General features: G+C 44.4%; 4 protein-coding genes across 4 annotated transcripts; all 4 read left to right on the top strand.

The window, feature by feature from the left end:
* Positions 1 to 2,201: 2,201 nt before the first annotated feature.
* LOC136487213 (zinc finger protein ZAT9-like) lies at positions 2,202 to 2,983 on the top strand. The gene has a single exon (XM_066484334.1). It carries the CDS (start codon positions 2,232 to 2,234, stop codon positions 2,832 to 2,834), a length of 603 nt encoding a protein of 200 aa, XP_066340431.1. The 5' UTR covers positions 2,202 to 2,231; the 3' UTR covers positions 2,835 to 2,983.
* Positions 2,984 to 9,021: 6,038 nt separating this feature from the next.
* Positions 9,022 to 11,028, top strand: LOC136489603 (uncharacterized). Its single transcript, XM_066486182.1, has 3 exons — positions 9,022 to 9,142; positions 9,290 to 9,795; positions 10,054 to 11,028. The coding sequence occupies exons 1-3, from the start codon at positions 9,022 to 9,024 to the stop codon at positions 11,026 to 11,028; spliced, it is 1,602 nt and encodes a 533-aa protein (XP_066342279.1).
* A 1,258-nt stretch (positions 11,029 to 12,286) lies between these two features.
* Positions 12,287 to 17,389, top strand: LOC136487211 (ABC transporter G family member 1-like). Its single transcript, XM_066484332.1, has 8 exons — positions 12,287 to 12,898; positions 13,774 to 13,853; positions 14,531 to 14,995; positions 15,084 to 15,170; positions 15,265 to 15,393; positions 15,636 to 15,833; positions 15,914 to 16,000; positions 16,348 to 17,389. The coding sequence occupies exons 1-8, from the start codon at positions 12,382 to 12,384 to the stop codon at positions 16,993 to 16,995; spliced, it is 2,211 nt and encodes a 736-aa protein (XP_066340429.1). The 5' UTR covers positions 12,287 to 12,381; the 3' UTR covers positions 16,996 to 17,389.
* A 3,598-nt stretch (positions 17,390 to 20,987) lies between these two features.
* Positions 20,988 to 23,084, top strand: LOC136487214 (uncharacterized). The gene is made up of 4 exons (XM_066484335.1): positions 20,988 to 21,320; positions 21,524 to 21,626; positions 22,183 to 22,254; positions 22,632 to 23,084. The coding sequence occupies exons 1-4, from the start codon at positions 21,205 to 21,207 to the stop codon at positions 22,689 to 22,691; spliced, it is 351 nt and encodes a 116-aa protein (XP_066340432.1). The 5' UTR covers positions 20,988 to 21,204; the 3' UTR covers positions 22,692 to 23,084.
* The last annotated feature ends 2,296 nt before the right edge of the window (positions 23,085 to 25,380 follow it).

Raw genomic sequence — 25,380 nt, 5'->3', positions numbered from 1 at the left:
GGCTAGAAATAAAGCATACGGCCGGGCATACGTCGCTATATATCAATGTCTATGTTTGGTGCAAGTCATGGTCATAAACATATGTGTATACCTAATAACCTTATGTAACGCGCAACAACACATACTAAACAAATACACATGGAAACTTAGCGTGTGGCCAAGTGTCAGCACACCATTGGCTGCAGGCCTTCGGCAACGTGTACACCGAGCTTGACTTGACCTTGACCCCACGAGGTCAACGAACGAGCGAGGCCCGGCCGCAAAATACTCAGCTGCATGATGCCACCGGCCCACTTCTTTACAGCCACCTTGCATACATGCACTGCTAGAGTTTAAGATCAACTATATGCTGTGAGTTCCATGTCAACCCACAACGTAACTTATTTTTCCCGTGCATTGTATTCTTGAGAAACCAACAAGGTAATTACTATTTTTCAATGAGTTACCTAAAACTGACAAGTTAATTCGTTTTCCTTCAGCGTATGTGGAATCATCGGATAAAACATGTCACATAGGGAAATTCAGGTTTATTGAACCTCAAGTCCTTAACCACGAAATCTTTATCACTGTTATATGGGATCGGACAGCATCACGATCTAAGCTAGTAGAGACTACAAGAGAAGTATGTTTGAAGGTTCGAGTATAACTTATACGTCGAACCTTCAAATTAGTGTACGACATATATGAAATGCTGGCATATATTTTGTGTACACACCATATATATATGGTTACTCACCGCTTTGTGTGCCGATATGATTACAGTTTTTTTTAAAAAAATCAAAGAGAACGGCAGCAGCTATAGGACTCCTTGCCTTTACATATTTGGATTTGAAGAGAGAAAAAAATCATTGAAATGAATCCCAAAAGGTCCAAGTACAGTGATGGCCACCTAGCTAGCTAGTTGTTGCTCTGACATGATGCGACCCATCATTTGTCGTTAATCGGGAGACAGAGCAAAGGCAGGTGAGTTTCCATGAAACTTCATAGACTGTGATGTGGGTCAGTGAACAAGAGCAGTATGCTTGGCAACCAAGTTCTTAGCAGCTTCCTTTGCCGTGATATTATGTGATAAGCGATGCAGATTCCACGAGTAAGGACAATGACCAAGATAAGGATATGCGTTAACAACAAGAGCTATCTTTACTAATTGATTTATTCCACAAGACGACCATGACTAGAATATTTCTGTTCTTAACTTCTTATTAATGGAAATGGATTCCAAAAAAACAACATAACTAGAACGTTAGAAATACACACATGCTAGCATATGTTAGTTAATACAGTCAGTTCTCTCTTAGAATAATTAGCTTGTTTCTCAGATCAGTCGTCTTTGATTTGGACGTTACCTAGCTAGAGTTAGATGAATTTATTCTTCCATGTGTTCTTTTCCCACTAATGTGTTGACATTTAGCTATGCAACATACATTAGTCAATAGTAATGTTGGCACCCTATAGATGCATGTATATCTTAAAAAAAATTAAATACATATAGATATAGCAGTCAGTCTTAAAACGTACGTGGTCAAGAGGTCCAATACAAGTCCTAATACGTTATATGTAGGGCAAGAAGTCACAAACAAGCGCTAAGCTATCTAGACACCCCTACTCCAGCATGTTCCTCTCAGTTTTCAAGTAACATTGATGATACGCGTAGGAAAGGTACGTAGTGCAGGTGTCATTAGATATATTAGTTAGTACTCCATATACATACCAGTTAGACTGTAAGTTGCTCTTGATCGATCGAGAAGACGTACAGGGCTACGTACGATAGCTTGCGCACTAGTTGCCATGCACTTTTCCTTGCTTGGCAAGGTACCGTGGTACATGTCATCGATCGATCGGAGTACCTTAATAACGGAGTAATTCATTAATAAGCAATGCAAATAAAATAATGAGAAGCAAAATTAAACCGACAAATTAAGAGCGACGTTATCGTCAGCTTGACCCTTGCCGCTGCTGGTAATACACGGAGTGAAGTAAGTGAACTACCAGAGTGGACACGGCACGCACCGCGTAATGTGCGTCATCGTCCAGTCTCGTCATCTAGTCTAGACAGAATATAATATAAATTCGAACATATCCTCTCCATGACTCCATCATTTCATCTCCTTGTCTGGTACGGTTCAATTCGCACACAGAATATATATATAGCTAAGCATGCAACTTCAGTCACATGCCACACACATATATCCGATCGAGCACTAGCTACTTCTGTACGTGAGAGCAGCAGAATGAAGCGTGCCAGAGATGACGACGCCGCCGCCTCCATGGGAGACGACGACAGTTGTAGCTACCCTCCTCACGGAGACGGAGAAGACGACGACGAACAAGAACAGGACGAGCGACGACAACGGACTGCATGCGACGTCCTGCTCTCCCTCTCCGTGTCGCGCTGGCCATCATCTTCTTCCAACAGCACCAGCTGCAGTGTCCAGCAGAATGATCAAGCTGCCGGCGCGGCGGCCCCACCACCTAATAAGCCCCGTCGTCGCCGGCGGCGGGGTACGGATGAGGAGTTCGAGTGCCAGACGTGCGGGCGGCGGTTCCCGACGTTCCAGGCGCTGGGCGGCCACCGGACCAGCCACCTCAGGCGGCCGGCGACGACCAACAAGAAACCGCGGCCAGAGGCGTTAGTGCAGGTCCACGAGTGCGCCATGTGTGGGCTGGGCTTCTCCACGGGCCAGGCGCTTGGTGGGCACATGAGGAGGCACCGTCTGGGCCGGGCCGATGGCATGGGTTTTCCTTCTGCTGATGTGGACCTTACGCAGATCATCGTGCATGGAAGGCCCGCTACCGCTTCCACCTCCCTGCAGCTTCTCAACCTGTTCGTGTAGTGTTCATCAAGATTAATAATAATAAAAAAACTGTTCGTGTAGTGTTAGATACAACATGTCTATCTAGAGTTAAAAAAAAGGTACAACACGTCTAGATGATGTGACCAGTTCAGTGAATATGTAACTAATACGATATGTACGGATGGTCTAAACAGCATATAAGGTACACTAGTATAGATTATTTATGCTTGATACAAGGTACTCCCTTCGTACTGGTAATTTAAGTCGTTTTGGGCAATGTTTGGGTCAAACATTGAAAACATAAATTATAAATAAGTTTTAAGTTGTTGAGTTTGGAAATGTGAAAACCATATGAATAGATTTGTCTCGAAAAGTACTAACATAAAAATATCACTACAAGAAACTTGTTAATCCGTGACGGATTCTTGGTGACGGATTTACAAATCGTCACTGACAGACGCAATATGTGACGATAATTTATTTTTCGTCATGGTTGTGTACCAGTGGATATTCCCGGCCTGCTAACTCGTGACGATTTTATCCGGATCGTCACAGTGTATGATTTTAAATTCGTTATACTCTAGTTTGCCTAAAGCAATATAATAGGTCCGCTATCAATATTTTGTTTAAAGAAAAATAAAAAATGTGATTGCAAAGAGAATCAAGCCCAAAAGACAATTTGTAAAACTATTTGAACAAATTAATTTTGTTACTTTGTTACATGTATATGATGCAATGGCAAAACTAAAAATATTCTCCATATATATGGTGTGGATGGGAACAAAAAAATTCTATAGCATGTGGGGTTTGAACCCAGCACCTGTAGTAAAGTAGCAAAATTTCTAACCATTTGAGCTTCCTGTTCTATTTGTCTAAATGTGCACTTAAATATTTATATTTATTTACTGGCCCAGCATTCAAGTCGACGTTGCCCATTCAGTCGAGTTGGCCCAGCATCCAGTCGGCGTAGCCCATTCATCACTCGAGTTGGACCAGCCTTTGTTAAAATTATGGAAAAAAAATGCGCTCAGTGGGAATCGGACTCATATACACCGAAGGCCCGACGTCGAGTCAGCCCAAAGCTGGTGAAGGCCCGACATGGCCTAACGCGCATGGACGATGGCCTCGCGAGGCGGCCCACAGCAGGCGCAACAGCGCGCAGCCAAAAATTAAAAAAAAAATCCAGTGCCTCGGCAGAGGTTCAGAAGCGCAAGTTCTACCAATGAGCTACGTGAGATTATGTGGGTGGTCGGCGCTATATATTATGTAAATTATTGGTAAAATCAATTTGTGCATTAAGCTATGCATAACAAAAGTTTTTATATAACTAGGTGGCTTTTGTTTATTAACCCCTATCTCCAAAACAGAAAAACATGTGAAGATTATTGTTAAACTATGGCATTAATGTTCTCTGTTTATATTACCACTTATGCATGATATGATTTACGGTAAGCCTTGGACGCATTGACGTATAACTATACCCTCAACACTCCGAGAATTCCCGAGCTAAGGGCGCTTCTAAGATCTAATAATCCTTTTGATGTATGCCATTTTGACGTGTGGTGTGAATGTGTTCTAATCGTTCGTCTTTACGTGCTCGTGGATTACGGCGTTCCGCCGCACAGAAATTTATTTAAGTGTAGAAAATAGCAAAGCACCTCTAGAAAATATGAAATTTAGCGATTCCTCACTCCGTGGCTTGCACAAGCTTGAGAAAAAGTTTGAGGAACATACGAGATCAAAATGCACAAGTCATGTGGAGACCTAGGAGTTACAGTCAGGGCTTATCAAAATGACGCAGGCACTTTGTGAAGCATGTACATCTCCCATAGTCGAAATAGGTTGATTTTTTTGCATGCATGCCCAAATCATGGCCCGATGTGGAATCTTATATTTATCTGATCAATTTCGACCATTATTGCATTTATATTTGTGCTAAACTTGAGAAAAGAGGTCGAGTAATGACTTGCAAATAATATATTTTGCCATCCACCATCACCAAAACTGGTTCTCTAGGACATATGAGACCCAATATAAAAATTTGGTCCCGTTTCGGATCATTTCTGGGGAAGCCTCAATTCAACCTTCAATTACGGCGTTCCGCCGTGCAAAAATTCATTTAAAGTCTAGAAAATAGCAAAACACCTCCGAAAAATCTGAAACTTAGCGTTTCCTCATCCCGTGGCATGCACAAGCTTGAGAAAAAGTTTGAGGGACATACGAGATGAAAATACACAAGTCATGTGGAGACCTAAGAGTTGTAGTTAGGGCCGGTCAAAATAACGCAGGCACTTTGTGAAGCTTGTACATTACCCATTGTCCAAATAGGTTGAATTTTTTTTGCATGCATGCATACCCAAAATCATGGCCCCATGCAGAATCTTAGATTTATCTGATCAATTTCGACAATAATTGCATTTATTTTGTACTAAAATTGAGAAAAGAGGTCAAGTTATGACTTGAAAATAATATATTTTCCATCCACCATCACCAAAACTGGTTCTCTAGGATATATGAGACACAGTATAAAAGTTTGGTACCGTTTCAAATCGTTTCTAGGGAAGCCTCAGGTCAACCTTCAATTACGGGGTTACGCTGCGTCAAAATTCATTTAAATCGTAGAAAATAGCAAAACACCTCCGAAAAATCTGAAACTTAGTGTTTCCTCGTCCCGTGGCATGCACAAGCTGGAGAAAAAGTTTGAGGCGCATACGACGTCGAAATGCACGAGTCGTGGAGATCCAAGAGTTGTAGTCAGTTCTTCGAAATGGCCATCTACTTTGTAAATCTGGCGATTTTTAGCCTGGGTCCATAGATTTTACAATAGTGGTGCCTGCTCGTTAGGAGCCGTCAGTGTTAAAATAGCCATCACCAGAGAAATCGTGGTTGTACTAGTGAAGACATCCAAAAATAGGCATGTGTCTTAGTTTACAATAAAAAAGATGTATTCTATTGCATTTCGTTGATTTGATGCAGGTGATGAATAGCTAGATGGATGTTTGATCAAGGGGGTCATTCGAAATCACGCTTAGTCTTCTCCATAGATCATAACACTTATAAGCAAGCATTGGCTTGCAAAACTTTTGCTCAATGTAAAATGACAAAAACTCTTGTGCTAAATAAATCATTGTCGTTCCGTATGTAACATATTTAAAAAATATCTCATAAATAAAGATTACGATTTTAGTGAATTTTAAAATATTCCAATATTTAATAAATAGTTTGGAATTATTCAAAGAAAATATTTGTTATCGAAATTAAATTAATAAATTATAATTTTTAAACATGTCAATTGTATCATTCTCTCGGCCGTCCCATCTTCAGCCCACTATCAGCATCTACATAACAGAGGGTGGGAAACCCTAGCCCCATTCTCTCGGTGCCTACCGCTGCCGCCGCCGCAGTCACCCTTCTGTTCTCACCGCCCACCTCTCCCTCCCTCCATTCCTCACCAACCTAGCCTCTCCTTTAACATTAGGCAGCACCAACACGGAGACTGAGGGCGGCGTGGTCGAGTTGCCCAGCGCGCGCGGAGGCTGAGACGGCCAGGCGGATCTCGCCTCCCTCTCCCTCACCGACGGTGCTGGAGGGCGGATCTTGTCTCCTCCCCCCTCACCGACGGCGCCCAGGACGGATCTCGCATCCCTCTACCTCACCGACGGCGTCAGGGGCTGATCCCGCCTCCCTCGCCCTCAACAACGGCATCGAGGGCGGATCCCACCTCCCTCTCCCTCACCGATGGTGTCGAGAGTGATTCTCGCCTCCATCTCCCGCACCGACCATGGTCAGGGCGGATCTCGCCTCCTCCCTCTACCTCACTGATGGCGTCGAGGGTGCCGCAGGGAGACACGCGAGCACGTGCGCTGTTCACGGGAGGCACTACTGTGGAGGCCTAAAGCATCACGGGCACGTGGAGGCTGAGGCTGACATGGCCTAAGGCGATGCTGATGATTTCAATTGTCTGCTCGGCAGCGACGAGCTCGGCAACGAAGTGCAGAGCGCAGCGGGCAACGGAGGGCTGCTCCAGGCTGTTTTTCTGAGCTTTTCGTGGGTTTACTTTCTTTAACAGTACTGTGACAGCGCCCTTTGCGTTTTCCTTTTTGGTGTGCAGATGGCTGCAATGAAGCAGCTCGGTCAAGATGAGAGCCTGCTGGTGTAAGATTACATGCCGTTCGGAAGCCTGCAAAGCCATTTGCTTAGTAATTTATTCTTCAACTTCCTGTTGTTCTTGTTTGGTGTAGTAGCTAATTGGTGCACTGCAGTGCACTTCTGGAGTCGATGAATGTTAAGAGCCTGTCCATTTTCTTTTTTGCAGATTACAGACGTCAATGCCTGCCTTTTTTTTCCTTTGATTTATGATGATAGTTATCTGCTTTTGATTCCTAGTTATGCATTAGATAGATACTTGCTCTAGTGTTTAAGGCGAAATGACAGATAGATCTTGACAACCTGACCCCTTTTCTTGTCTGGTGATACCTATGTATTTTTCATTAGCTTCAAAATTTAATTAGTTTGTGTTTCTATGCTATAGTAAACATTACAGAACTTGTCTTTGATACATTGTGTAAAAAAACCCACTCTAACTGGACATAGGCGTGTATTTCTCATCTCTATACTGTTATCTGTACATATGAGATTTTTCTGATTGAATTGGCCCCACATTATATAGTCTGGTAGCATGTAATAATGGAATTTTGTTGGAGTTCACTTAGCCACAGGTACTGTTTACTGTTTCATGTTTCCCTTATTTCAGTTCAGAATAAGTTGCTGTAAAATATATAGAGTAGAGCTGATGGGTAATGGTGTCTTGTGAGAGTGGGTCTTTCATGTCTTGGATACATTTGTAACTGTATGTACGGGTGTACTTTGTGATGACTTGGCTTTTGGCAGTGAATGTTACATGTACCATGATAGTCTAAGTATGTTTTCTAGCGATCTGCTTATTAAAATCTTTGTGAGACATGTGCTAACCTCTTATTTCTAACTTGCGTGTGCAGGTAATAACACCATAAAGGTTGTCAGATTTGGTAAAGTCTAGCTTTTTGTTTGACTTTGGTGAGCGTTTGAATAGTATGGATCTAGGATGTGAGACTTCGGTTGTATTTAAGATGTGCATCTTTTGCCGCTGCTGCTGGTTGCATTTTGTCGCTGCTGGTGCTTGCATTTTGTCCCTGCTGCTGCTTGCATTTTGTTGCTGCTGCTGCTGCATGCATGCATTTTGCCACTGCGGCATGGATTAAGATGTTGGAGTTGTATGTATTTTTAGAATCTCTATTTGTTGTAAACTGCAAGGTTGAATGGGATGTTGGATGGAAACATGTAATCTGACATTGGATGAAAATTTATGTGATACGTTGGATGCAAACATAAGATTATTTATTTGATGTGCTGCTACAATTATTATGTTTATGGGCTATACATGGACTGTATGTGTGAAAATGGGCTGTGCATATGGGCAGCATGTGCTGTAGTAGTGGGCTGAAAAGTGTGCTAAAAATTGATGACAAAACTGGGCTTCAAAATGGCTGAAACTGGGCTGCCAAAATGGCTGAAACTAGGCCGCCAAAGTGGTTGAAAAAGAGCTGCGAAAATGGTTAAAATTGGGCCAAAAATTAGCCCATCTTAGATTTTGGCCTGTTAATAAATGGGCTGAGGTAGTGTCCACGTAAGCATCCATGATGATGTGGCGGTTCATCCGTGACGTTTATTTTTCGTCATAGGAAATGGACTTGGGCCGGGCTAACTAGGCCTCGGGCTCTACCGCGACGATTTAAGATTGTCACCGATTCTATTAATCTGTGATGATTTTTGACAAAACGTCATGGAGGTTAATCCATGATGCTCAATCCATGATGATATCTAAAATCATCACAGAAGCTGCTTGGTGACATTTTTTTTGTTGATCCGTGACAAAAGTTTCATCATGGATTAACAGGATTCCTGTAGTGTATACATATATCACTTTACAATAAACATTTTTACAAAAATAAGAAGTTAAAGTTATGTTTTGGAGACCGTGTCGCTGTCCAAAATGACTTCTTTTACCAACTTATAGGGAGTATATATAATATCAAGAGTTAAATGCACCGGAGGTCCATTAACTTGTGAGGAGGTTTCGGTTAGGTCCATCAACTTTCAAAGTGGCTTTTTTGGTCCATAAACTTTGTACACCGTATCACCTACGTCCATACCTCTCCACGTTGGCTTCTCGTGCTGACGTGGCATGATGTCGTGGCCATGCAGGCTAGCCGCAGCCCCGCGGGCGCGTGAGCAGAAGCCGGTGGACGGCGCCGCGCCACCCCACTTTGTAAGCTTGTATCTCTCCAACCAGGCCGAATTAGACTTTGGCACTTTAAACAAAGTTGAAGATCTTGCGTAGCTCTACAATATTTGTTACTACCTCTTGTGCCAAAACTAAATGGATTCGGAATTAAGAGGGGACAAAGATTGATGTTTTCGTGTAGTTTTGCGGTAGTATTGGTTACTTCCTTCAGGATTGAGAAACGAATGGCGTCGTGGCCGACCACAGGCAGGAGAGCGACGCCGCGTGCGCCTCGACGACCTCCGAGACTGCGTCCTCAACGTGCTCCAGATCCTCGGTGCGCGGCTCGATAGACCGGCGGTGGCCCCGGCCGTTCGGGCATGGCGTGCCACGGCGGACGCGGAGATCCCGTTCCCCTGGAACACTGGCTTCATTGGACGTGAGAGGGAGCTGCTCGACGTGGAGGCCATGCTGTGCGGCGGCGCTCCTGCTCATGACAAGGTCGCTGGGAAGAGGTCGATGCCTCTGGACGGTTCCATCACCGGGGCGTCGTTTCTACATGGCGTGGTCTGCATCTCTGCCGCGTCCAGCGCCGGGAAGACGGAGCTTGTGCTTGAGTTTGCACACAGGCACGCCCACGTGTACAAAAAGGTCCTCTGGGTTCACGGCGAGGCGAGGTACCTGCGCCAGAGCTACCTCAAGCTCGCAGATCACTTGGGCATCGCTGTCGGCGACAATGTATTGTAGACGACGACGACAGAGTGGGCCAGAAGCCTCCACGGGATCGAGGGAGTCGCTATTGAGAAGATCAACAAGGAGCTCACCTGACTGGTGGGATGGCCGGGCCATTAAGGAGCTTCTGCCCCGTGGCAGTGGGCGCACGCACGTCATCATCACGGCACGGCTCCCCAGCCTGCAGGTGGTGAGGGTCTTCAAGCTAGGAAACCTCGACGTGCCCAACTCCATGCATCTCATGACGGGCGCGCGCATGTTTAGAGTGAGGACTTGGCTGTACTTACGGACATCCAAGCGAAGGTGTGCGGCGTGCCTCTAGGCCTCGCCCTCGTCGGCTCCATACTATCCGAGATCGCCGTTAGCCCGGCCGAGCTCCGGGAGATGATAAGGGACGAGCCGCACCGGGCGCCGACGTGGTCACCCAAGGACGACGCCGCGGTTCGTGACAACCCGGGCCTCGTCCAGCTCCTGGACGCGTGCTTCACGCTGCTACACTGGGAGACACCCGCCGGGCTCGGTAAGGTAGCCGAGAGGCTGCTTGAGGCCAGCAGCTTCTTCGCGCCGGTGCCGATCCCGACGGCGATGCTGATACATGCCGCCTGCGCGTGCGTGGCCGAGAAGACGCCGTGGAAGCGCTTGACGCGCGAGCTCTGGCGATGCTGCACCTCGCCGCGCGCGCCACTAGAAATCGGCCGCGTTGAGCAGAACGCGCTGGCGATGCTGCTGCGCCTTGGGATCGCCTGGTGGAGCACGCGGGCCGGGTGTGTCTCTGTGCACGGCGTGTTTCGGACCTTCGGCCGCAAGATCGGCTCTGGCCGAGTCGCCCGTGCCGTCGTGGAGACCATAGCCGAGCAGGGTGGGGGTGCGGCGCAACACGCCGATGACCACACTTGGGCGACGTGCCTTTCTCTATTCAGGTTCGAGGCGCCTGACATGTCAGTGGAGCTGCCGCCACCGGAGCTCGCGCGGTTCATCACGCGCTCCGCGCTACCGCTCGTAGCACGCTGCGTGACTGGGTACTCTGCGCATGGCGCCGCGCTCGAGCTGCTCCGGGAAGCCACCGACGTCGTCCTCCAGGCCGAGGACTTGTACATCGGCGTGCCTCGCCGGATTAACGATCGCAAGTACGTGGCGATCGACCAGAAAGTATACAGGGAGCTCGTCCAAGCGAGGGCGGAGCTCCTCGTGATGCGGGCAAGGATTATGCTGAGGGCCAGAGAGCGCGCCATCGCCTAGGACCACTGCCTGTCGACGACTGCCACCCGAGACGCTGGTGGCCATGGCTTTCTTGGAGCAGGCCGCAAGCGAGGGCAGCACAGAGGAGCCACGCGGCGTCGCTCTCCTGCCTGTGGTCGGACACGACGCCATTCGTTTCTCAATCCTGAAGTAACCAATAATACCGCAAAAATACATGGAAACATCAATCTTTGTCCCCTCTTAACTCCGAATCTGTTTAGTTTTGGCACAAGAGGTAGTAACAAATGTTGTAGAGCTACGCAAGATCTCCAACTTTGCTTAAAGTGCCAAAGTCTAATTCGGCCTGGTTGGAGAGATACAAGCTTCCAAAGTGGGGTGGCGCGGCGCCGTCCACCGGCTTCTGCTCGGGCGCCCGCGGGGCTGCGGCTGGCCTGCATGGCCACGGCGTCATGCCACGTCAGCACGAGAAGCCAACGTGGAGAGGTATGGATCTAGGTGATATGATGTACAAAGTTTATGGATCCAAAAAGCCACCTTGGAAGTTGATGGACCTAACCGAAACATCTTCACAAGTTAATGGACCTCTGGTGCATTTAACTCTAATATCAATAACAATTATTATATATGCCTGGAGAGGTTCAATAAATTAGACAACTTCCTCGCTTGTAGAAATTCATTCATCTAGACCTCTAGGTAGTTAGTAGTTTTCGGCAGAGCTCTTGCCAACTTTCTTAAAAAAATTATATTTGTCATGACGTGGACGTATTCTTCAGAGCTCACCCTCTTCATGATGTTTGGATCACTATCACTTTCTATGACACACACCTTGGTCCCACTTTTTCTTTCACATCAGCCTTGGTCAGTGCCGCTTGGTGGCTTCTTCAACCAAATATTTTACGCCATTGACATAGTGTCTTACATCCATCGTCATCAGTGCATCTGCAAATTTTGTATATAAAAGAATGGCATCGATCTATTGGAGCAAATTACACCCATAGATATTTTTTCTGATTTTTTGGACAGTAGTTAGTAAACTAGTAAAATTTGTAGTTATCACGTAAAATGCACGTTTTTGACATAGCTGTTTTACGTATTACGGTAGCGTTCTCAATTGGAGCAAATCTTGATTACAAAGTTTGAGGTTTGGCTAATTCTTAATGAATAACTCCATACTTGACCCGCCGCTACAAATTTGTAATGTTCGATCACCGTCCGTCATGACGCGCCTGCCTATATTAATCAGAGCTACCTAGCGTTCTAGGCCAAAGCAAGGCCTCAAGTGGAGTGGAGTGGAGTACTGCAGGGCGGTGAGCGCGGCCGGCGAGGATCGGAGTGCGTGGGAAGGACGACGCAGCCTCGCTCGAAGTCGGCACGACGCTAGGTACGGTAGCCATGGCGGCCACGTCGCTGTTGCCGCGGTGGGCGTTGACGCCGGGCCGGCAGCGGCTGCTATGGTGGCGCTGGGGCTGCGGCACGGCCGACGCCGCTGATCATCCGCCTGCTGGCGGCCAAGGTCGGTGGTGGTCGCTCGGGTGCAGCGAAGACGCCGCTCATCATGAGCCTGCTGGCGGCCGAGGTCGGTGGTGGTCGCTCGGGAGCGGCATCTTTGCGTGGGCTACTGCTGCCGAAGGCCGGCGCCAGCGAGCCGCGCCGTCGTCAAACGGAACAGCCGGCGGCGGCGTCCCCGGATCGGGGTGCGAGCTGGTGGCTCCACCTGCGAACGCCGGAGACCCCAGGGCGTTCCTGACGTGGGAGGACGTGCACGTCACGGTGGCCGGCGGCGGCCCGCGCGGGGCGCCCGACGTGAAGATCCTGGACGGGATCAGCGGGCACGCGCGCCCCGGGGAGGTGCTGGCCATCATCGGCCCGTCCGGGGGCGGCAAGACGACGCTGCTCGACACCCTCGCAGGTGCGTCCGTGTTTCGTCACCTCATCGGTCTCTACCCCGTACGTCTATATGCTATATACTTACAGTCTACGATGACATACACAGACCGCCCAAAAACAAGCAACACCAATCATACATACGCACTATTGTGGACTGCTATAGATGGCCGAAGGGCACGAGGCCCACGACCACGGCACGGCTCGATGACTATCATGCCTGTGCCGACGAGAGGGCCTAGCCTGCTCCCTCAGCACAGCGTGCCGGCTCGGCGTGCCGGATTAATGCAGGCGGGCTAAAGGCCCATTCCACCCATCGCTTTGCATATATAAAGAAAGGAAACCCTAACTTTTCTCGACTCGGCCAGCACAGTACGGCCTGAGACTTATAGGGTCGTGTCTGGGCCGTAGGTGAAACACATGGGTGGGCATGTCCCAGACCGATGAGGCAGCTGTGCCATGCCGGCCCGACCCCCATTTGGTGAATCTGGGACAAATCCACCATTTTGGTGGAGCAGATCCTTGGTGGAGCTGCCGAATCCAAAAGCGTTTGGCTAAAAAAAATGGATCCAGATTGGGTTGGTGAATCTGGTGAAGTTCTACCAAACAGGGCCTTAGTTTTAATTTGATTTGATGATCGGAACAGTCCTTCTAATTTGCTGTATCATTTTTATTTTTATTATATTATATTATTTCATTCAAAGGAAACATAATCGTGCATGGCGGGGTATTCGTGTTGGAAACAGAGGAATCCCTTTTTTCATCATTTATATTGTTCAACGCGTCATCAAAAATAATATTGGCATTGCACCATATCAATAAAAATGCAAGGCACTGTAAACTTTGGATTTTGGTTACTGCGTGTAACCCACCTTGGACATTATTACCGTTTCCCTGCAGGAAGGTTAGGACCAGGCATGAATAAAACAGGGCTGATTTTAATCAATGGCCGGCAGGAGAAGCTTGCCTATGGAACCTCGGTAAGACAAAAGAAAAGAAAACAGCTCTTTTCTTCCCTTAATCCCTAAATAATAAATTAATTTTTAGAGCATTCTTAAGTTAATTTTTTTTTAAAAAGGTTAACTGAATTTATAGAAGAGAGCATCAAGATTTATGATACCAAGTTAGTATCATTACATACACCATAAGTATAAACTGTATTTTCATAATAAGCCCATTATTTGGTGTCACAAATATTTATACATTTTTCTATAAATTCGGTCAAATATAAAAAAAAATTAACTTAGGACAACTATAGGAATTTATTTATTTAGAAATGGAGGGAGTGTGATATAATTATGAATGGTTGGTGCAAGACTTTTGCACAAGCTGGAACAAGTTTTCCTTTCTCTAAAAAAAGTTTTTCTATAAATACAGGTTGCAATCTTTTTGCGTAACGTTGGTGTGTGTCCGTGTGTGTAAGGGCGTTCTCAATCACAATTTTCAAATAGTTAGCTAGATGAGGCTTAGAAATAATAAAAAAAGAACACTGCAGTGGAGAATTATGTGAGATATGAAAAATGAGTTATTTCTAGGAGATCGTACTAGACTAGCTATTTGATCTCTCTTCTTTCTCCTAGACTAGTTATTTAGGAACCATTGGACACGCCCTAAATCCGGACTTACAAGTTAACTTTTCTTAATGTATACGACAAAGGCATACGTGACCCAAGACAACGTGCTGATGTCGACGCTGTCCGTGCGCGAGGCCGTGTACTACTCGGCGCAGCTGCAGCTGCCGGACACGATGCCGTTGCCGGAGAAGCGGTCGCACGCGGAGCGGGTGATCCGGGAGATGGGGCTCGCCGACGCCATGGACACGGGCATCGGCGGCCGGATCACCAAGGGCATCAGCGGCGGGCAGCGGAGCCGGCTCAGCATCTGCATCGAGATGCTCACGCGGCCGCGCCTGCTCTTCCTCGACGAGCCCACCAGCGGCATCGACAGCGCCGCCTCCTACCACGTCATGAGCCACATCGCGCGCGTCGCCGCCCGCGACGGCATGACGGTCGTCGCCGCCGTGCACCAGCCCAGCAGCGACGTCTTCGAGCTCTTCCACGGCCTCTTCCTGCTCGCCGCCGGGAAGGCGATCTTCTTTGGAACCATCTCTGATGCCACCGAGGTGACGACCCTGCTTCGACGTCTTAGCCGAAGGGATTGTTAGGTGCTGCCTGCTGACTTGTGCTAGCTCGTTCCTTGCATGCATGTAGTTCTTCACTCTGAACGGCTTTCCATGTCCACACCTGAGAAGCCCGTCAGATCACTTCCTGAGAACAATCAACAAAGACTTTGATGAGGTATATGTACGCACTCGATCCTATGAATTGTTACAAATTCAGTGCAACTTCACTTTTCATTTATCTAATTAATATCATCATATATACTATATAGGAAACTGTGGACAGTTCTAAAGCTAACAGGAAATCAGCAGCTGAAGCGATAGACATCCTTGCGACTGCATACAGATCCTCCAGTTATTTTGAAAAAACAACAGACCACATTGTTGAAATGAAAAACATGGTAAGTTAAACGCCGTATTATCCAATTTTTTAGATAAGGAACAAAGTTCTAGCCTCTGCCACCCCACCCGCATATGGTACACAGCCGTATTATCCAATATCAACTAAAAAAACGTACTGCAGCGCGCGATTGAAGAGCAATATATAAGGAATGTAATCCACCGATCTAAGGATATGTTTTGATTAACATTGGAAATTAGTACTACTCTCTAATGCTCTCTAATACGTCCTATATTATTGTAGGAGGGCGCTTCATTTAGGAGGAGAGAACAAGCAAGTTTTACCACAAAGCTCCTTGTGCTCACAAGGAGATCGTTGTTGAATATGTTCAGGGACATAGGATATTACTGGATGCGTTTGGCCGTCTATATGGGCATTGGCGCATGTCTTGGCACTATCTTCTACCAAGTTGGCCATAGCTACAGCTACACTTCTATCCAGGTAAACTGATTAAGGTAGGGCTATATAGAAATAGTCATTTTACTCTATCTGAAAAAGTGATAATGTCTTGGATTTTGCAGGATCGATGTGAAGTAATAATGTATACAACAGCACTTTTAACTTTTATGGCCATTGGAGGATTTCCGTCTTTCGTAGAGGACGTTAAGGTTAATTCTTCACTCACCCAAAAGTGAAAAGCTAGTGGCTTTCCTGCTCAAGAAAATTTTATTCAAAATTATCGTCAGGTGACTCAATCAGGTCTCAGAATAAACATGACAAAGTTAGTTGGAAGATATTTTTACTCAAAATTATAAGAAATTCTAGCAAGTCGACCAATCATATATAAACTAGTGCGGTCTACTTTCCAATATGAAATGCTATATATTTGCCCTTTATATATATACCAATTAGTTACAGTGCAAAGTAGGTTCTGTTTTTTATTGGCACATTGGTTATTGTTAATACCTCAAGTCTGCGCACATTTTTAATACCACCATTTTCACCCTTGGGTCAGGTCTTCAGAAAGGAGAGGCTGAGTGGCCACTACGGCGTCTCAGAATTTGTGATCTCAAACACCCTCTCAGCTACTCCATACCTGTCTGTCATTGCTGTACTACCCGGCGCAATGTTATACTACCTTACTGGACTAACAAAAGGCATAGATCACTTCACCTATTTCGTCATGGTCCTTGGCATATGTTGCATTCTAGTGGAGAGCATCATGATGATTATCGCTGCTATTGTTCCGGACTTCCTAATGGGAATCATCATTGGAGCTGGAGTTCAAGGGGTGATGATGCTCAATGGCGGCTTCTTCCGCCTTCCAAGTGACCTCCCAAAGCCAGTATGGAAGTATCCTTGCTACTACATCTCCTTCCACAAGTATGCGGTGCAAGGACTCTACAAGAATGAGTTCTTGGGACTGTCGTTCCCAAGTGATCAGCTCATTGAGTCTAATGTCACCATCAGTGGCATTCAAGTCCTCAAGTATAAGTTGGAGGTGGAGATGGGGTACTCGAAATGGGTAAACCTTGCCATCCTTTGTGGAATGACGGTGATATACAGAATGATATTCTTCGCCATCGTCAAGATTACCGAGATAATTCGACAAAAAATGGGAGGCAAACGAGGATGTGTTAGATTTTTTAAATACAGGATATAAAATCCAGCCTCTATATCCGCTTGGGATATACACAGCCAAAAGTTACATGAGCTCTTAGGCTCAAAGCCTCAAAATAGAGAAGCAAAAACAACGAGAAAGAGAGCTTAAGGATTAAAAAAAGTTACGAAGACTAAGCTTCAGAACTTCTTCATTGTCCAGTGGCGGCGCGGCGGGAGAGGGGGAAATAGGCTAGCAGTGGGCTAGGGTCTGGGTCGCCCGGGCGAGGATGTGTTAGATAGATAGAAGTTGCCTTCTATATATTGTATTTTGTTTTTTCTTGAACACTTTACTGGCCTAATTGTATAAACTACAAATAATGCTTTGGTTGTCTCGCTATGCCATCTTAAAATGGATGGTATGCTATATATATTTATTGAGCTCCATCATGGTATCACATGATGTTACCCAAAGAAAACTTTACCACCTCTATGACATATATAGCTTGCCAGACAGATGAGGATAAACACGTCCCCATCCTCGCCTTGGCGACGCAAACCCTAGTAGCCCGCCGCCACGCTATCTTCCCTTCTCCCGCTGCGCCGCCGCTGGAGCAGGCCGACGGCAAGGCCGTGTGGCTTGCCGGGAGCAGCGGCGGTGCTTTTTCCAGCTGTGCTTGCGCGTCTCAATATATATAGGACGAGGCTAAAATGCACCTGGGTACATTTTGTGAAGTAAGTGCACCCGACACGCGAGCGTGAGCCATGAGATGAGCGGAGCGCGGTGAGCGGCTATCACGAGGTAAGTCCACGCTCCTGCATGCAAAACTAAATGGAGACGACCAACTACGTGATGCCACCTAACAGCTCAACCCACCCACCAGGAAGTATGCATGCATGGAATGTTTTGTTGATTCCAAATGAAAAAATACGATATCTTCTAAACCACATATCCGATTTTAGATCTGTTTGAAGTAGGTTGTTGAAAAAAATATGCTTAACAAAACGAGATCCATGAAGACTGTATTTGATGAATTTTTTTTTCAAATACGTAATTGCAATATGTTGTACTATGAGTTGCAAGCACTTCTACAACACAATTGCAACTTGGTTGTAGCGTATTTAGCACTGGTTGCAATGAAGACTGTATTTGATGAAGTTTTTTTTAAATAAGTAATTACAATATGTTGTACTATGAGTTGTAAGCACTTCTACAACACAATTGCAACTTGGCTGTAGCGTATTTAGCACTGGTTGCAATGAAGGTTGTATTACTTAGTTGCAACCCAGTTATTACTCTGATTGTAACCAGGTATGATTACAACTCCTACTGAATAGAAATGCAACCAGTTAGTACTCAATTGCAGATAGCAAGTACTCACTTGCAACCTAGTTGGTAGATACACCTGTCCAGTTGCAACCCCAGTTAGTACTGGTTGCAACTCGTTACTACACAATTATTACTGGTTGCAACAAGTTACTACCCGATTGCAAACCAATTACTATTGATTGCAACTAGTTACTATTCAATTGCAACACAGTTGCTACTCAGATATGATTGCAACTCAGAATTGCAACTTGGCGTGATTATAGTGACCAGATGCATATAATACACAGAGTTATAACCAGTTGCAACTAGGTGGTAGACAGAGTTGTAATCGGTAGTACATTGACATGCAACTCGTTTAAAGGATAAAAAATATATCTATATTGGATCTAGTTTTGCTCAGAATATTTTTTTGAGTCGGATGCAATAAACGGTTTGTCACTCGGGGTTACGGTTTAGGAGAAAATTTGTTTTAAAGATTCGAACCAACAAAAAATTCCATACATGCATGTATTCGCTTGGGCGCGCTGGTTGCTCCAAGTTGGTGCGCCCGACGGCCTGGGTGCATTCTATATACAGGATGTACCCAGGTGTATTATAGCAAAACAGTGTGTGTGTGTATATATATATATATATATATATATATATATATATATATATATATATATATATATATATATATCCTGTAGTTGGCTACAAAATAACTTATTCTATAGCCACTTTGAGTTACGATAATTACTATGTTAATTTACGAGATTATAGTAACTCCTTACTAAGTGGTTTACTATAATGTTATGGAGAGTATATTCAGTAGTCAGCTACAAAATAAGTTATTCTGTAGCCACCTCCATTTATGATAATTTTATATACTAATTTACGATAATGTCAATATATATTTACGATAATTGGGTTACTATAACACATGGGGATATTTTTACCATAACGTTATAGTAAACCACTTAGTAAGGAGTTACTATAATCTCGTAAATTAACATAGTAATTATCGTAACTCAAAATGACTACAGAATAAGTTATTTTGTAGCCAGCTACAGGATAGTAGTTATATATATATATATATCCACCTGAGCTGGGGTGGTTGGTGTGAAATTTAAACTAAATTTCATATCAAACCACTTTGACACACATAGATTGAGATGGGTACATGGGTATCCAAACAAGCCTTGAAGTAAGTTTATAGCTATTGTTCATTGGTTCACGAACTAGACGACCAAAAACGTAGCGATAGTTGCAAGGTTAAGCACGCTTAAACTAAGGGGGTGTTTGGTTTGGGCTACTAAACTTTAGTCCCTCCTAAATGGTTTAGTCACTTTTAGTCACTCCAAAGTTACTAGAGAGGACTAAAGCCCTTTTAGTCATATTTAGTCATAGTGTTTGACAAAAAAGTTACTAAAAAGATTAAAAACTACTAAATTTAGGAGCTACTAGGTGAACCAAACACCCCCTAACTGCGGCTACCAAACATTTCCACTAGCAATCCAAGGGGCCCAAGGTGATTTACTTGTATGTCTAGAGTCCACTGTGGGTACGTCTGCTAGCTTCCATTTATTGAGGACCAAACTCTTGGCAAGTAGTAGTACGAGAAATTCAACTTTGGAAGAGGGTGTAGAACTTTCCAATCATATGGCTGTTGCCTGTTGACTTGGCTAGATTATTTGTACAGGAAAAGTGAGGTTTAACTTCTTGGATCATGCATGTGATGAACTTTATTAATTAGCTGGGTAAGAAACAAAGCATATGGTCATACGTCGCTATATATCAATGTCTATGTTTGGTGCAAGTCCTGGTCATAAGCATATGTGTATACCTAACCTAGCTTATATGTAACGCACAACACATTACTAAACAAAAACTGTCCAAATTGTTGGTGTACCTTTATTGTAAAAACAACTGTGTAACTAGTATCTATCCATTCATATATAAATATATAATGAATAATGTCATAGATTGGGTGCAATCAAATCCTCTTGCTTTGATACAACAACGTTAGAATTATTATTATTATCATCATCATCATCATCATCATCATACTTGTAGTACAAGCTGGACATTAGTAACAACCATGCATATATGATGTCCAGTTCGTCCTAGGCCATGTTTAGTTTCCCCCAATTCCAAATTTTGACACTATGCAAAAAGAAGATTCCCCATCACATCAAACTTGCGGTACATGCATGGAGTACTAAATATTGACGAAATAAAAAACTAATTGCACAGTTTTGTTGTACTTTGCGAGACGAACGTTTGGAGCCTAATTAGTCAACATTTAGACAATTATTACCAAATAAAAACAAAACGACACTGTACCTACAGTGCCGCCGGCGCAGAGTCGGCGAACTAAACGCGGCCCTATACTTAGGAACAAATATATATGGAGTACTTACTTGCAATAAAGTATTTGTATCTATTGTAGAAATAAATATATTCCTATCACGACGTGAAAAACGGTTTGTAGCAACGAAGCAAATTTTTTGTAGGGGCGGCTAGTGATGGAGCCGCCCCTACAGTAACATACTAAGGAGCCCAAAGACCAGTCGCCCCTACAAATAGAACAGCAGGGGCGGCTGGTGATATGAGCCGCCCCTACAAATGGATCTGATTTGTAGGGGCGGCTCACTCACCAACCGCCCCTGTTGTTGATATTTGTAGGGGCAGCTGGTGATTGAACCGCCCCTATAAATGCGCGACGTACACCAAAAATATCGTCTGCCCTCCTCTCTCTCTCTCTCTCTCTCGACTCTTCCTTCCCCTCTCTCTCTCTCTCTCCCTCCCTTGTTGTCCCTCCCTCTCCCCCACGTGGTGACCCTCCCTCTCCAGCGGCCACCACCAGATCCGGCGAGGACCAGCCCAGATCCGACGAGAACAAGCCTGGAGGTAAGCAGAAGTTTGTTTAGCGTGTGCGCTTTGTGCGTTTTCAGGTCAGCGTGGATGCAGGGAGCGGCGGCGATCTGGTGCTCCACGGGCTGCCTGTGGCTCCGCCGCTGGACGTGCCGACGGAGTGGCCGGAGGCCCGTCGCGTCGTCGTGCCCGCCAACTCTCACAGGGTAACGCCGCGTTGTGTCGTCGTCGTTCGTCTCTGGATCTGATTGTCGCGCGCCTGTTAGGCTCTGGACTTCAGGTTGTTCTGCGCGTTCAGAGTACCTGCAGGCTTCCAGCAAAAGATTTCACCAGAACGTCTGCAACCAAACGAACAGCAACCGGCTCTGTATATCTCGCCTGAATAGTTTGTCTTGTTTGTATCGTGCAGCAAAGGACGTATTTCCTCAACAAGGGGGCTCGACTTCAAGCCGCTTACAGTGTCAAGTCTGAAGATGGCGTGCCTCATCCACTCTGCATCATCATTGCACAAGGTAAGGTGCCTTCAGATATAAACTGAAGGCGTGGTTGGTCCGTAATATAACGAAAAGGAGGGAAGAAGATGTGCTAAAGCTAAAAGATTTGCATTTAGCTCGTATCACTTCATTTCTCATAACTGCAAGATATCATAGGATTATATACACTACTATTACCACTGCACGGGTCTGTGGGAGACAGTCAACATTAGTCATTAGGTGAAAATAATCTGACGGTCAGGCCTGCGCGCCGTAGTAGCTCGGAGTTTCTACTCCTTGTTTTCTCTGTTTATCCTGTTATTTTCCTTTACATCGTCTAATAAAATCTCAGCAAAGCTCTTTCTGTCTTTCTAAAAAAATGACCTGACGGCAGTTACAGAGGATCTATCGATATCTGAAAAGGAATTGTCATCTAGATTTTGTTAGTCCTTTGTTAAATCGTATGAACAACTTAGGTAGATGAATAACGAGGAGGTACAAGTAAGTCTGTACAGATACAATCACTGACCACTCATCATCTTCCTTTTACTTCCTGAAAATTCTGGTTGTGTGATCTCTGGCGTTGGCTCCATAGCGGAAAGCTTTATGCGGTGGGCTGAGATGCCATCTCTGCAGAGCAGCACATTATTTTGGCGCTTGGTGCAGGGTAAGTTGACTTGATATTTTTGGCGCTTGGAGCTACTTGTTTTGCAGAGCTTATCATCTAGTCTCTTTTCCGTTTTGATTCAGCTAATGCTTCAGATTAACTATGGCATCACTATTTTTTTTCTTATATATTGGAAATACTCATGGGTGCAAAGATAATTCTTTATTCTTTGTGAAACATAATATACTAGTTATAGGAACTAGAAAGCAATGGATCGGATATCACACTGAGCTGATCATGGAAGCATGTTTGTTCGCATTGGCACCTGCCATGCTGTGCCATGTTTGTTCGTATTGGCACCTGCCATACTTTCACAACTCACAGCATCCTGATTGCCCATTTTCAACAAAATTCTGATACCTTTTTTTGTGGTGTAGATGCCGAAAGCAAGTGTGGGATTATTGCTCAGGAATGGGAGGAAACCTGTTGACTTGTAGAGGAAGAGAGATGGGCTACACAGGGTACAATGCATGTGGCAATGGTTTACATGCATTTCCATCTGTCATTTGTTTGTTTTTTTTAAGCGAAACCATTTGTCATTTGTTCCTTCCGATACTTGGTATCTGTGCAGCTTGCGTTTAGAAGTGTTCACAAGGTGAATATTTCAGAAGTTTCTTTTTTCCGGGACATAAATTTGGGTTTTCTGATTGTGCTGTTATCTATGATAAAGGCATTGAGCATACTAGTTAGCATTTTTTAGTTGACTTGATATTTTTTATTTGATTTGATATGTATTACTACAATTCGCATTTGGAAGACATGTCTTGGAATATTTGTTATAATCTGGTATAAATAAATATGTGTTGTCATTGAGTTTCAGTATAATCGCAGAAGAAGATAAGTCATGATGAAAAATATATGTTCTGATCGAATTTGAATTGTAAATTTAATTTTTTTTTTGTGAAAAAATGATTTGTAGGGGCGGTTGTTACTGTAGCCGCCCGATTTGTAGGGGCGGCTGGTGTTCCCAGACCGCCTCTATAAATTGATTTGTAGATGCGGCTACAGTACCAACCGCCCCTACAAATCGATTTGTAGGGGCGGTCTGGGAACCGCCCCTATAAATAAATGATTTGTAACCACCCTTTTATAGGGGCGGCTGGCAAAACTGCCCCTACAAACGGTTACCAACCGCCCCTAAAAATGTTTTTCTACGTAGTGTATGTGGATTTAACCGGGCCCTACCCGAAGCCTCCCTAAATCTCTCCTACAAGTTTTGGACATAGGTGAAGTGGAACAAGAAAAGAGAAGCGAGAAGAAAAAGAAGGAAAAAAAAAGAGAGAAGAAAAAGGAGAGAAAGAGCGAGGTGGATGAGCCCCCTACACTAATTACTAGACTGTGTTGGCTACTATGTGCAGCGGTAATAATAAACTACCGACCAGCAATATAATTAATCTCGGAGCAAAAACAAACGACCCATGCATGTGCCAGAACGTGTCAGCACACCATTGGCTGCAGGCCTTCGGCAACATGTATACCGAGCTAGACTTGACCTTGACCCCTCGAGGTCAATGAATGAACGAAGGCCAACGACACACAACATGCATGAGATAGGATCCAAGTTTATAGAGAAAAGTTATGAATTATTTTTTCCATGCAATTATTTATTGAGATGGAAATCTTAAGATATCCGTCTCTGAAAATCAATTTTTAGAGATGAACAATTAGAATGACCGTCACTGTTAATAGTCATTTCTAGAGACGGACATCTTAAGATGCCCGCTTTTCAAAAAAAACTTACAGAGAGGGACTCCTAAAGTAACTGTCTTAAGATACCATCTTTCAAAAAAAAAAAAACTTACAAAGAGGGTGTCCTAAACCGGTAATCGATGGTTTTCAGAGGTGGTCGCCTGTAAATGATTTTCATAGGTGGAGATTTTCTTAGAGGCCGCATGATCATTTACAGAGGCGGTCTCTAAATACAGTCTCTAGATGTGCCCATCTATGTTAATCAGAGAGGTTGTCCCCGAAAATCGTTTTTTTGTAGTGTTAGCGTTAAAATTGTTAGGTGAGTCACGAACCGGCAAGGAAAATATTAAAATGCTCAAGAAATCAATTATCTTTCTGATTTAATTTTCATGTGAGTTCCACCACGTGAGCCCAAGGTAATTTAGAGTGTGTTTGTCAGCAAGATACGTTTTAGATCCTTAGCATAATCACTGGAATCGATGTCCAACGTCACAAAGAGAGAAATGTTTTAAGAAGAATCACTTGTAGCTAACTCTATTTTCCATCTTAATTGAGAGGCAGAGCTCCTGCTATTTTTTTTAAGAATCACTTGTAACTCATTCTCATTTTTGTACTAGTCTGGAGCAACACTCATAATTAACCTAGTTTCAAGAAACCGGCTAAACGGTTCACAAAGTGAATCTGATTTATTAGAAAAACTTTCTAAAGGGAATCTAGATTTGAAATATGTTTCTACAATAATCTATAACTATGCCAAAGACGCCCTTATTTTCTCTTTTAGTCTAGAGAAACCAACAAGGCGACTATTATTTTTCTATGAGTTAATTCGTTGAAATGAATCCCAAAAAGTCCAGGTGTCCTCCTGAAAATCAAAACACACATAGCAGTGATGGCTTACTTGCTGTTGATCTGACATGATGGGACCCATTTGTTAATCGGTACACATATATAGCAAAGGCAGGTGTGTTTCCGTGGAACGACTTCAGGGATTGATGTGGGTCAGTGAACAAGAGTAGTATGCTTGGCAACCAAGTTCTGAGCAGCTTCCTAATTTGTCGTGATATTATGTGGTGATAAACGATGCTGATTGTACGATTAAGGACAAGGACAAAGATAAGGATATGCGTTAAGAACATGAGCTATCTTTATTAACTAATTTATTCCTCGAGATGACCACGACTAGAATATTTCTGTTCTTATTAACGGAAATTGGTTTCGAGAAAAAAAAAACATAACTAGAACGTTAGAAATACACACATGCTAGCACCATATATTAGTTACAATCAGTTCTCTCTTAGCTTAATTAGCTTGTTTGTGACATTATTCGTCTTTGATTTGGACGTTATACCTAGCTAGAGTTAGATGAATTTATTCTTCCATGTGTTCTTTTCCCACTAGTACTAGCACTCCCCCATTCCAAATTATAAGTCACTTTGA

This window comes from Miscanthus floridulus, chromosome 10 (genome assembly GCF_019320115.1).
Source record: "Miscanthus floridulus cultivar M001 chromosome 10, ASM1932011v1, whole genome shotgun sequence".
Classification (NCBI taxonomy): Eukaryota; Viridiplantae; Streptophyta; class Magnoliopsida; order Poales; family Poaceae; genus Miscanthus; species Miscanthus floridulus.
The sequence above is the reverse complement of the archived record's forward strand: the minus strand, read 5'-3'. Positions and strand labels throughout refer to the sequence as shown.